This window comes from Camelina sativa, chromosome 4 (genome assembly GCF_000633955.1).
Source record: "Camelina sativa cultivar DH55 chromosome 4, Cs, whole genome shotgun sequence".
In the NCBI taxonomy this organism is placed as follows: Eukaryota; Viridiplantae; Streptophyta; class Magnoliopsida; order Brassicales; family Brassicaceae; genus Camelina; species Camelina sativa.
The window spans coordinates 5,292,199-5,305,937 of record NC_025688.1 but is presented as its reverse complement, the minus strand read 5'-3'; the positions used below and the strand labels follow the sequence as shown (position 1 = coordinate 5,305,937).

General features: G+C 38.6%; 1 protein-coding gene and 2 long non-coding RNA genes across 3 annotated transcripts; 2 read left to right on the top strand and 1 right to left on the bottom strand.

Annotated features, from left to right (window-relative positions):
- LOC104779863 lies at positions 1,929–2,627 on the top strand. The gene is made up of 3 exons (XR_766601.2): positions 1,929–1,968; positions 2,316–2,466; positions 2,598–2,627. It is a non-coding gene; the product is annotated as an uncharacterized LOC104779863 (long non-coding RNA).
- LOC104783551 (uncharacterized protein At3g43530-like) lies at positions 2,676–4,985 on the top strand. Its single transcript, XM_010508696.1, has 4 exons — positions 2,676–3,323; positions 3,403–3,570; positions 3,680–4,199; positions 4,966–4,985. Exons 1-4 carry the CDS (start codon positions 2,676–2,678, stop codon positions 4,983–4,985), a joined length of 1,356 nt encoding a protein of 451 aa, XP_010506998.1.
- LOC109132657 lies at positions 12,936–13,739 on the bottom strand. Its single transcript, XR_002037669.1, has 4 exons — positions 13,707–13,739; positions 13,407–13,620; positions 13,119–13,324; positions 12,936–12,993 (listed from the first exon to the last, which is right to left on the bottom strand). It is a non-coding gene; the product is annotated as an uncharacterized LOC109132657 (long non-coding RNA).

The following is a 13,739-nucleotide window of genomic DNA, read 5'->3' as shown; positions in this document are numbered from 1 at the left end:
TTTTTTGGAGGGTGAAGAGCAGTTTAGGAGAGCAAAGTTTTGCGACTAATCTGACATCTAACCATCTCCCGTTTTCCGGTGCTTCACAGATCTGAGGATTCATGGGGCTTTTTGTTTCGTAACACTCAGAGTAAGACGCAGAAGGAAAGTGGTGAGATTCGGTGCAAAAAGCTGAAGATCGATGGATCCCTGTAGCGAAAAAAATAAATTTTCGGCCGGACTTTTTTGGATCTGATCGGAAACTCAGCTCCGGTGAAAGGCAGCGTGATTCAGTTGTTTTTTTCCACCCTAACTTTCTAAATTAACACGTATCCACTACGTGTCCCTTTCTTGACTTATTTGTGCTTTGCTATGTTTTGTATTAGACTATTAGGTTTATCATTGAACTTTAATTTGTTGGGCTCCATTTTCACCTTGTAACTCATGCCCATCTTGGGCTTAATTAATGAAAGTGTGCCTACAAAAAAAATTAAATCCAAAGGAAATACATCAATCAGTATTAAACATTATGTGTCATGAGTTTGTTTCATGTTATATGGGTACTCGAGTATAATAGATACGTCCAACATTTATGATGAGATGGGCTTATCCTCTTCGATGGGAGAAGCAATGGCACTTTGCGTGTCTGCCGCAGAAATAGCAACTCGTCCATTTTATCACTCTATTCCATACCATACGTGTCTACTTGTCCTTTTGTCAATTCCTCCCCAATTAAAATTTACACAAAAATAAATAAATACTATTTAGATTTTCTTGTACATTAATAAAATGAATACCCTAAATTATGTGAAATACAATGAATTTTTATCTTTTTAGGTCTATATTTTTTTCCTCCAAAATTAACAGACTTATAAAATGAAACCAGACAATGAATAATTTATGAAACCGTGGAACACCATATCATCTTGATTTGTATATTTTATTAGAGTATGAATGCGTATATGACATTTGTTTTTGCATAATTTTATTATTGTTTAAGAAGTCGTTGAAAAACGATTGATGGAAAATTTTTGAGAAAAAAGGAAACTAAAGAAATTTAAAATTTTTGTGTTATAGTATAATAATGCATTATAGTATCCATTTGTGTATTTCTGTAAATTCTTATAAAATCCAAAATTATAAATTAAAAGTGATCAATAAATCACTTTCTTTTTCAAATACTCAACACTCCACATACTCATATATTAACACTAAACTCCAACTCGTACTTGTGATTTTTAATTATTGTTTTTGTTATTATTAGTAATTATATTCTAGACATTTTTAATAACAAAAATATATAGATTACAGAAATTCTAAACTATTATAGGTTTTGTTTGCTTCGAAGCGTTGTCACGCGAGCTTGTGATCTTGAAATACCGTATTTATTTATTCGGATTCGTTGCATGAAGAAAAAGAAAAAAATTATTATTATATTTTTAATGTTTATCACTGCATGTTCAAGATATGGGTGATGTCAAATACATGAGAAGGATGTGAGAAAGGGAACTTAAAATTATGAGGAAATCGGCAAATCAAAAAAAAAANAAAAAAAAAAAAAAAAAAAAAAAAAAATCTTTATCAAAACAGGAAAAAACCAAATAATCTAAAATAAATACTTATTTCCATCTTTAAAGGTTTATTTTTTAAAAAAATATACAAATATATTTGTCGACTAAAATCTAATATACCCTTCTAATCAAACTTCTATTCTCATATCCCCTGCGAAAATAACAAACTATTTATTTATTTATTTTTAATCAAAAATATGGTTAAAGACAAAGAAACCTATATCATTTTTGTTATTTACAGATCCAACCACCTTATACCCACCCAAACCCACAAAATTCGGACAATCCAGTTGAAATCGGATCTCTCCTTTAACTACCCAACTTTCGAATTCCTTCATTCACGACTCCACTTTCCCTCGTTCAATTCCCGTTAATTATTCTTCTCCCTCAAGTGCAACTAAGGATAACTCGATTCTGGGTAAGTTGAAATAGGTTGGGGTTTTTCGAATTTGGGTTATTTGTTTTTCAAAATCGGGTAATATGGGTTTCGATTTTCGATAATTTGGTTTTCAATTTTGGGGTTTTGTCGATTTTTTTCATGTGTTGATTCCTCAGAACGTTGAAAGTCATCAGATTTTGGGGCGTTTGTTTTATGTTCAATTTGGTTTGTGGAAAAGCTTGGAACAAACGTTTGTTTCATCAGATTATGTTCAATTCTGATGAAACAAAGTCCTCAAGACGTTTGTTTCATCAGATTATGTTCAATTTGGTTTGTGGAAGTTGAAGTTGAAATCAGTTGTTGTTTTTTGTGTGCATGTGTGGAAGAATCATAATGGTTCGTACAAAGAACCCAAGCTATGTGGAAAAATCGAATCCCCCAGCAGATCTCGAAGAAGAAGCAACTCGTGGAGATGAATCAGAACGTGATTCCGATAAAACGGACTCAATTGAGAAGTCAAATGATAAGGATTCATCGGTAAGTATCTCTCCCTATATTGGTATAACCGTATAAGAATTCGTTCTAAAAAGTATAACTGTATAACTTGGTATAACTTAGAAAAGGTATAACTTAGAAAAACTTGGTATAACTAGATATGTGTCTTGCAGGAATCTGAGGATGAATCCGATGTAATGCAACGTTTGAGTATGTACTTTGATTACTCCCACTATACGAAGCCTTTCAAGATGTCTGGAAAGTGTTATATTTCAGAGGCAGTAAACTTATTAGGCGGTCATCTAAAGGAAGAGGAGTTGGAATGGTTCTTAGGGCACCCACAGTTCAAGCATTTCTTCCATATGCCTAAGGATTCGAATCATAAGTTGATGGGTATGTGGATGTTGTTGCTTCGCACAGCGCATTTGGAGAAGAAAAATGAATGCTGGTTCATTGTTAATGGGACTCCCATCCGGTATTCTCTCAGAGAAATGGCAATCATTTCTGGGTTATATTGCCATCAGTATCCAAAATTCAAGGATGGTTTGGGCAGTTTAAATTTTGCTCGGAAGCAATTTAAAGGTGGACAAATAATACAATATGGAGATGTCAAAGCGAAGCTACTTTCGATGAAGAAACCTTCAGAGGATCGTTTGAAGATGGCCGTACTGTATTTTTTATCTAGCGTCATCATAGGGAAGAAAAAGGGTGGAAAGAATGCACCCTCTGTGGAGCCTTTCTTTCTTAGAGCTGTGGATGATCTTGATTTGTGTAGAACATTCCCTTGGGGTCGAATGGCATTTGATGAGAACATGAAAGACATCTTTCATTTGATGGGACACTTTGGTGGAGTTGTGGGTCCACAGTGGGTCTTTCCTAGTTTCATCATTCCTTTGGAGGTAATTACTAGTTTTCAAAATGTACAACTTAGTATAACTGGATCCAACTAAACATTGAATGTTCTTGTGTTGTGTGTAGCTTCTTGCGTTTGAAGCAATTCCTGTGCTAAAGAACACCTTCCGAGAAGACGTTTCTGATTCACATGCACACCGTAACTGTCCTCGGATGTGCAAGATGAAGTTTAAAGCAAGTAAGAAGAAAGGTTTTTCTTTGAAAGAAATATATGACCAACTTGGTACAACTAAGGTTAGTTATTCATATTCATTATTTATGTAAATTACTTATCAGATTCATTATTTATGTAACATTGATTGATAGGAGATTGATAGTATGTTATGTTTGTTTATTTTGACAGGAGATTGATAGTATGTTAACTCCAACTCCTCGGGAGGCACGCCTTTTAGCCATGATCATAGATGAGGATGGTGGCTGGGATGATGCGGATGATCCAGTTGCTGATGGTTGGAGCAAACGTTTAATTGAAAAGGACAAGTCAATTTGGTTTGAAGAGCTTCACAACCTAGATGTGGCCGCCCGATCATTTGAGGCTAATCCGGTGATTGAGAATGTGGATCCGGATGATGTGGATCCGAATGATGTGGCTAAGGATGATGCGAATTCGGAGAATGATATGGTAGGAGGTAGCTTGATTCAGCTAAGAGCTAGCTTGATTCAGCTAGAAGATCTGGTGAAGAAGGGGTTTAAGGAAATCAACGAAAAATTTGATGACATGGATGCTAGGATCAAATCGGTGGAAACATATGTGAACTGGGAAAGAAATGGAGAAGGAGTTTTTCCAAGCGAGGAATTTGGTGCAAATGAGTGTGACGGAGTTGGTGAAAATGAGGCTATAGAGGATGCCGAGAAGGAGAAGGGCGAGAGGGAGAAGGCCGAGAAGGAGAAGGCCGAGAAGGAGAAGGCCGAGAAGGAGAAGGCCGAGAAGGAGAAGGCCGAGAAGGAGAAGGCCGAGAAGGAGAAGGCCGAGAAGGAGAAGGCCGAGAGGGAGAAGGCCGAGAAGGAGAAGGCCGAGAGGGAGAAAGCCGAAAAGGAGAAGGCTGAAAAGGAGAAGGCGGAGAAGGAGAAGGCCGAGAGGGAGAAGGCCGAGAAGGAGAAGGCCGAGAGGGAGAAGGCCGAGAAGGAGAAGGCCGAGAGGGAGAAGGCCGAGAAGGAGAAGGCCGAGAGGGAGAAGGCCGAGAAGGAGAAGGCCGAGAGGGAGAAGGCCGAGAAGGAGAAGGCCGAGAGGGAGAAGGCCGAGAAGGAGAAGGCCGAGAGGGAGAAGGCCGAGAAGGAGAAGGCCGAGAGGGAGAAGGCCGAGAAGGAGAAGGCCGAGAGGGAGAAGGATCCAGTGGATAAGGATCCAATGGAGAAGGATCCAATGGAGAAGGATCCAGTGGAGAAGGATCCAATGGAGAAGGATCCAGTGAGATACGAGAGAAAAAAGAGAACAAGAGAAGGAGACAGTGGAGAACAACTTGGTACAAAGGTGAAGATTATAAGTAAGAAGGGGACGGGACCTTCCGTTGTCGTAAGGAGTCGGAGTCCTATTATAACAAGGCAGAAGCACTCCAAAAAGTAAGGAGCATGTAATCTTGTATGAGTCAGTATGTGAACTCTTTGGTTGTTTTTATGTTTTTTGTTAAGTACTCGGAATGTTTAACTAGGTACAACTCTGTTTTTTTAAGTACAACTCTATGTTTTTAAGTACAACTTGGTTGGAATGTTAAAGTCAGTATGTGAACTCTTTGTGTGTTTAAGCAGACAAAATAACACACAAGAACAAGACAAATTACCGGCAATCGTCAAATGGAACCAGACAAACGATCCTTAGTTATACCATTACAAAGAACAAGTTTTACTTAGTTGTACTATTACAAAGTACTACGTAGTTGTACCATCTTCCAAGAACAAGTTCTACTTAGTTGTACCATCTTCCGAGACATACCACAAGAAGACATCCAAAAAAAACGAGAAAACAGATCTGCTTAATTTTCTTCATATCTCTGCTCCTATCCATCTTCAGCTGTCTAACTTCTTCTTCGAGGACACCCACTTGAAAATCTAATTGTTGTACTTCATCCACCAATGCCTCATCCACCCATTTAAATACATGTGTGTCGTTGACAAGCTACATATAAGACAGAAATTGGTAAATAAATGTAAGAGATAATCAACGAATATTAGAATATATTTACCTTTCTTTGTGCTGCATACGCACAACGGTAGTAGCGACGACAAGGGTTTGAGATCGAGTGAGAGATTATCTCAACTACTGCCGAACCACAATGACATTTTTTTTGGATGCCTGGAAACCTTACTCGATTAGAGGAATTGCCACATGAGGTCCTCGATGCTCCAGAATCGTAGCTCATTTCAAGATTTGAGATGACCCAGAAATCGCAAACCCTAACTAGGAAAGAGAGGGAGAGAAATGATTTTTTTTGTAGGAACCCAGAAATCGCAAGAGAGGGAGAGAAATAATTTTTTTTTTGACCTAAAAATCGCAAAATCGAGCCTAAACCCGCCCTAGCATACTTGGCTTCAATTTTAATTTTTCAAAAATTGAAATTTTGTTTGGGACACATAAAAAACACGTGTAGCCGCCAATTTACACACGTGTAGCCGCCAATTTACACATGTGTAGCCGCCAAAATGCACTAGTTGTTCCAAGTTTTCAGATTGTACCGATCTTGACAAGTTGTACAATTCCGAATTTTTTATTGTTTTTAGTTATACCATGTCAAAACCCAATAATTTTAGTTGCACACATGGTTTACGGTTAATTGAGATACATTTACACATGTTCATGCGATCATATGTTTGAAAAGATAATTTCCTAAACTTTTGTAATTATATGTGGTTTACAACGACAAATGAACCCTTAAAGTATATGGTGTTTCATGGTAAACCTTGAATATGATGAAAATTGTTATGACAATTCTTTCTTTCAATTAGTTATATAATATTTTTGTTGTTAACAAATATCATATTTATTTTTATTTGAAAATTTATAAATAATAACTATGTTATTTTGATTTTTTTTAATTATTTTTAATTATAAAATTTTAATTACAATTTTTAATTATAAATAATATATATAATTATTTTTTTCAACTAACCTAAGGAAGATAATCACAATTTAACTGAAATAAGTTTTCCCATAAAGATAAGCAAACATGTCTATCAAGATAATCCACAAAAACAAACACACACAAATGACAATAGTTGTACCGAGGAAAAAACAAGTTTTACTAAGTTCTCCAAATAAGAAACTAAGTCCGAGAACCCTCACTATCAAACCAGCTCCTACTCGAATTTTTCTTCTTCTTCCTGCGTCCATGTTCTCCGGCTGATGGAATCCTTTTTGTTGGTTTTCTTCCTCTTTTTGTGACATAAAACTTAGGAAGAACAATCTTAGCACGTACATCGTCAGGGACCATCCACATAGACATGATAGGAACTGGATATATCGTCCTCGAATACCCCAATGCCCACTGCTCCATCCAATAGTACTTACTGCACAAGTCATGCAGTTGGATCTCATTACCAGCGTTCCTTGCTGCTTCCATCGCAGCAGCAATTGCATGCACACACGGATATCTGTCAATATCAAATTGTTTACAGTAGCACGTTTTCCTTCTCAGATCAACCACATAACTACTACCATCAACTCCAGTCACGCTGTATTCCAGAAAATAGCTGTTTAGTTCAGTCACTGGTAAGAGCTTTGCTTCAGAACACCTTGTGTGCATCAGTGTCTCAACAAAAGGGACTAGTTTCTGCTCTTTTGGAGTCTCTAAGGATATCTTCCTGTATTTGTTAAACCATTCAGCCACTTTACTAACAATCGCATCAATCATTGGTAATAACGGGTATGCCCTTGCAAATCGAAAGACACCATTGATAGATTCAACCGTATTAGTGGTGTCTATGTTGTATCTAGCTCCTGGAAAATAACATCGAGCCCATTTGTTCTGTCCTACATGATTATCAAGATAAGTACTTGCAGCTGGATACCTTCTGATAAAATCAGCATAGAGTTTCTCAAACTCTGGCTCTGTGTAAGCCTTAGCACATTCCATGAACTTTGTCGCAACTAAATCCTTGTTCACGTTTTTGCAGCTCAATTTAACATTCTAGGAAAAATGATAAATACAATACCCATGATGAGATAACGGGTACACCGTATTTATTGACTTGATTAGGCTTTGATTTCTATCAGAACAGAAGACCAGTTCAGGACAATCTGGTACAACTGATTTCAATTTGCTGAAAAACCAGGTCCAACTTGTATCTTTCTCACCATCAACTACACCAAATGCAATCGGATAATGGTGATGATCCGGATCTTGAGCTGTAGCCACGATTAGTACTCCACCATAGACATTTTTAATACTTGTTGCATCAACAATGATCACCTTTCTCATAGCTTTGAAGCCTTCAATGCACGCTCCCAAGGCGAAGAACAAGTACTTAAACCTCTGTGCTTCATCCAATTCAACAAATGAAATTGTACCTGGGTTCATTGTCTGCAGCATGTGCATATAACAATGCACCAACTTAAAACTATCCTCTGGAGTACCGCGAAGATCATATGCAGCTAGTTTTTTTCCTCTATTTGCGGTCGAGTAAGACACTTTAACACCAACTCTTGATTGAACCAAAGGGATGAGATTTTTGGGAGTTGGAGTGTCTATCAAACATGGGTAATCTTCACGCAAAACTGATGCAACTAAATGTGGTGTGCCTCTCCTTTTTCTCCTCATTGTACTTGTATCTGACCTCAAGCACGTATGCGTCTTGTTGTAAGTTCTGACCGAGAAACTGTCTGAATTCCCATTCCTCGCAGCTCGTAAAGACCACTTGCAACCCCTTTTAAATTCACAGCATTTAACCACAAACAACATAGTATCCGACTTCACAATAACAAACTCAAAACAGTTCTTGTGTGCAGCTTTTTCAACTAAATCTTTAACTGCTTGCTTGCTTTCAAATTCTTGACGTAAAGTCAAATCCAAACCATCTTCCCATTCACGATTTACAACTGGTGTGAACTCAGAACCTTCAATCATATCACAGTTATCTGCTATTGCTCGTTCTTCAGACTGTTCTTGATAAAGAACCATGTTCCCATCACTATTCTCCATCATCTCAAAACGTTCAGACGGCTCACCTTCATACATCGTGTTCTCATATGTCGCTCTACTACTTGAAATCAACTCCTCATTAAGTGAACAACCTACAGTCCCTCGACTTTGCTCATCCCCCTGATTTATTTCAACATCATTCACGACTTCCACATGCAAAACTTGGAATTGATCTGGATTCATTTCCAAATAACACATCAGATCATCATCATCATGTATGTGTATCGGTCTCTTAGGATGCACTGATTCGGGAACGTAACTCAATTTCAGCTCAGTCATAGTTTCATCAACCTTCGCCTTTCTGCATATTTTCTGCACCAATGCAGAATAACTGACCTCTTCAATAGATGTCTCCATTCTAAGAGATTGATGAACTTTTTCTCTTGAAATCCATCTTAGTTCATTTTCCCTTGTTGCATAATATCCCCCGTAATCAAAAACGATGATTATCCGACGATTATTATTCATTGTGCCTGAAATAAAATAAAAAACTCACATTGGAACCTCTGTCGTGTAAATAGTATTACCAAGTTGTACCAAAATTGTATCAGTTGTACCCGTTTAAGTTGTACCAAACTATTACCAGTTGTACCCGTATCAGTTATACCTAGTCTACCAGTTGTACTACATCGACTCCACAAAATCACTATTTATTTCGGAATATTTTTACGATTCAGTTCGAATGAAGTGTTACAATCCACTTAGTATGCGACCCATTTCGACACTAATACAAATGAGAATAAATTGAATGAGCATTCAAGGTATATATCCTAATTGCTTTAGGATGAACCTCAAGAACCCTAATTGCATTAGTAAATAAATGTAAGAATATCACATGAATCTTCTGCTTTGCTTTGCTGTTTGCTTCAATCCCAATCTTTTGCTTTCGTTTGGAATCAAATCGATTTCTATGGACTCGATTTGTATCGATTGGAAGGGGAGAGAAGCAACAATGGGGGAGCGGGGACGAGATCGGGAGAAAGAGGGGAGAGAGAGGGGAGAGAGAAGGAATCCGATTGGTGGAGAAAAATTGATGGGGTTCACATGTTTTTCTTTTTAAAATTTTATGATTTATTAAATAAAAGGTTAGGGGTAAAAATGAGATATGTTGGTCAACCCTTTGTCAAAGGGTACTTAGACCACAAAAGGGTATTAATAAATAAATTTTTGATTGCAAGGGTATTATAGAGTTCGGTCCTATATTTGTATAGATTTTATGTCGGTGAATATAGAGAAGAGTAAAGTAACCATAGTTTTTCAATCAATCGTAAATAATATTTTATGTTGTATTTGTCATGAACACCCATCACATTTCTAGGAGATCGATTGAGTGACTAGGATTCCTAGTCGCTATAGTGTTTATGAAAAAAAAAGTGAGGGAGTCTCAAAAAAATTATAACGCTAGCTATTAGTTGATGTATTATCTTCTAAATCCAATTTTGTTAAAACAATTTAAAATTTGTACATTCTAATCAGTTATTACATCCATACACATAGTGTGTGGATAACCTAATACGCCATACGAATACGCACATATAATTGCAAAAGTGTAGAGATAAAGCAAGAGATATTATTTAACTATATAGTCATTGATAATGAAATGGGAATTAATAAAATATGGATACGGTTTTGAAAAATTTCGTCAGTTTTTGGATAAAAATAGAAAACGAAGTATATTACAAGAGTTTTGAAAAAAAATTTGGTCGTCAAACACTATATAACATAGGGTTTTATCATTAAATTTAGTTTTTGACGACGGTTTTAATTAGTCATAATCCAGAAAACAAGTACAATACTATTACTACTAAACTAACTTACTAAGTATATTGTACATATAACATGTCGAAGTTGTAGTTGAAGGCACCTTTAATCTTTCTGTTGTAACACTTGTTTCTAAAATCAGAAGTTTTAGCAAAAGAATTAAAAACTAATAGCATTCTGAAGTGGTATATATGTTGAATATTATGGACACGGAGAGACGAACTGTTCGTCAATAACAAAAGAACCAGACTGTCTATAATCAAAAGACATGATCATGCATCCTATTTTAAAATCTTGTTGTTAACATCTAAACTCGTTAGTTTGGTCATTGGTGTTAACTCTAACTTACATGTAATCATGAAGTCATGATCATGGTATATTTTTATAATTCAGTAGGCATGACCACACGAAAACTTGCGATCATATACGTACTATTTTTATATATCGGTATCAAAACTATAAAACCTAAAGATATATTGGTATATGTTTATAGTTAATTTCCTTACAGAAAAGAGTAGGACGACTTGAAACTAACTTCGGAAGATCGAAATTCCAGCCAACACCCTGATTCAGCTATGGCTGAAGCCAGTCCCAATCGTCCCCCTCCTTTTCCCCCCTACCCTCTTGATTCCAATCCCTTTTCTTCTCTGTATGACTTTCCTCCCCTTTCCCCAAATTCTATTTTTCCCTCTTCTCAATCTCCCCTCCAATACTCTCCTCAAAATGTTTGCATTGAGCCTGAGAGAGTGGTCCTAGCGCTCCCTGTCCAACATAAATCAACTCCTGTGGTGGTGAACCCCCAGGCTCAAGCCCTCCTTGACATTTACAATCAAACTTTGAAACTCAACCCTAGATCTAGTAACAGTGCTACAGTACCTTTCAAGGTTGCAGCTCAAACTGATGGCCTATTACCACGACCTCTGCCAAAGGTTACTCGACGAGTAATTGGTCAAGAAAAATCACTAACAGCCTCTCCAATCTCCATGAAGCCTCACCAAGCTTTCGAACCTTCTTCAGTAAGCACCTCCGGAACTGGATCTGGATCTCCCCAAGCTGATTCAGTTACTATCCAAACTAACTGTTCCCCTACTTCCCTCCCACCCTTGCTCCCAAGTCTACACTCGATTATCCCCACCCTCCTTTCGCAAACAGAACCCTCGCCAGAACCCTCTCTTGAATCCTCTCCTGAACCCTCTCCTGAAGCTCAACTACAGAACCCTCCCCTTTCTTCTGCCCCAACTCATCTAAAACCTCCACTACAACCTTTTTCTGCTCCAACTCATCTTCATCCTCCTTCTACTGCCCTCCCAGAGCCTGTAACGATGGCCCAGAAGCTTAAAAAGGTCTCCGACAGATCGCTTCAGCGACTTGCTCCTCCTACTTACTCCTCTGAAGGGAAACCTAGAATTGTCATCCCAGACTCAGTGTTCGAAGAAGGAGCACAAATTGATAAAGACTTTATCATAGGTAGGTTTAAAGGAAGACTTCCAACTTACAAGCATATCCAGAGCGTCCTCAGTCACATGTGGAGACGCGGACAACGGCTTGAGGTGCATTTGAATCACGCCAATAACTCCATGCTAGTAAGGCTACCAAATGAGTATATTCGAACCAAGGTCCTCTAGAAGAAGCTATGGTATATAGGAGAATGTATGTTCCTTGTTGCTCAGTGGGACTCTACTGGTGGTGCAAAAACTGACTTGGATGCTATCCCCATTTGGGCACATCTTAAAGGCATGCCCTTCGACCTAATGCACCAAAAAGGGATAAGTCTAGTGGCGGGCCTGGTTGGTGAACCAAAAGAAATGGATGAATTCACACGCAACTTGGTCAGTATCTCTGAAGCACATGTTAAGGTGGAAAGGAATCTAAATCAACCATTACCTTCTTCGGTTGAAATTGAACGATCAAATGGTGAAGTCATCACCATTGCAGTCGAATACCCTTGGATCCCTCCCACATGCTCTCATTGTAAGGGGATCGGACATGTTGTTCGTTACTGCCCTAGTGTTGCCCCAACCTGGACTCCTGCACAAAATCCAAAACCAGCGTCAAATAGAAGAAGTAATGATCCTTCTGTAAAGGGTAAAGAACATGCGGTTACTTCTCCCACTACTACTGCTCCTGCGGCGGTTGATATGGCGGGTTGTTCCAGTGACCCTGCAAAGACTCCCTCAGCCCTGACAAACCACAACAACAATGTCACTCCATCAAAAACTGCCTCAATCCAGCCTTCTAAAAACTCTTCTCCTGCACCAATGGATATTTCCACCTCACCCTTGCCTCTGTCAAAGGCAACTGTCTCCAACCCTTTTGAAGTCCTTGCTGAACCAGTCTACCATATAAACCCACCCCCTCCACCTTCCTCCACAACTTCATCTAATCCGCATCCCACCCCCTCCCCTAACCCTTCCATTGTTTCCTCACCCCCGCTGGAACCTGCAAAAACTACCCCTTCTCTATCTGTGGTGTCTCCTCCCCCCCATGGGGGAGACTCCTCACCGCTCTTAAATCCACCCCAAACCCTTAACCATGTATATACAACCATTTTTTTGGAACATCCGAGGTCTAAACGATCTGGATAAACATCGACCTTTTTCTAACTGGCTTGCAACCCATAAGCCTCTTTTTGGTGCTATCTTAGAAACCCATATCAAGGAACCAAATTTGAACAGAGTTATGAACCTTACCTGTCTTGGTTGGCAATTTGTCTCTAACCATGCTTCTGATCCGGATGGTAGAGTAATCATCGTGTGGAAATCTCCTGCCAATATTATGGTTCTTCATCAATCGAGGCATATGATAACCACTGAAGTCACAATTCAGGGAGGGCATAGATTTATCATCACAGCTCTATATGCTCCTAACTTAGGAGACGAACGAATTGACCTCTGGTGTGAGTTGATCAACCTTCAACAAAGACTCCAGTTGGATTCACAACCTTGGCTTCTTGGAGGGGATTTCAACCAAATCATCCATCCAGCTGAGCACTCAAACCCGAATGTTGATCACTGGTCCTCGCGTATGATAGAACTTCGCGATTGCCTCCTGCAAATGGAGCTGTTTGATCTCCGTCATCAAGGTCCCTTCTTCACCTGGTCCAATAAAAATCCCTCAAACCCTATAGCAAAAAAACTAGATCGACTGCTAGTTAACAACCACTGGCTAGCTTTATACCCCAATAGTGTGGCTTCCTTCCTGGCTTCTGAAGTTTCTGATCATTCGCCTTGTCTTCTCAACCTGGAAACCTCCCTCCCGTGTGCTGGCACCAAACCTTTCAAATTCTTTAACTTCCTAACCTCTCATCCCCAATTCCTCCAAACGATTGAGACTGCATGGATCTTGGCTGGAACTTTACATCCCTTGGAAACAAGTTTAGCTGTTTTGAGTGCTAAACAGAAAACAATAAAGCGAGATATTAAAACACTTTCCAGAGATAATTTTTCGGATATTCAGACTCGAGTGCGAGAGGCTAACCTTTTATTAAACAATGTGCAGGTACAAGCGATG

Bases quoted from the DNA above. Each gene is read 5' to 3' on its own strand.
- LOC104783551 (XM_010508696.1), top strand. From the start codon at position 2,676: ATGTCTGGAAAGTGTTATATTTCAGAGGCAGTAAACTTATTAGGCGGT. The intron at 3,324-3,402 runs GTAATTACTAGT...TGTTGTGTGTAG, and splicing joins GTTTCATCATTCCTTTGGAG to CTTCTTGCGTTTGAAGCAAT. The intron at 3,571-3,679 runs GTTAGTTATTCA...TTATTTTGACAG, and splicing joins ACCAACTTGGTACAACTAAG to GAGATTGATAGTATGTTAAC.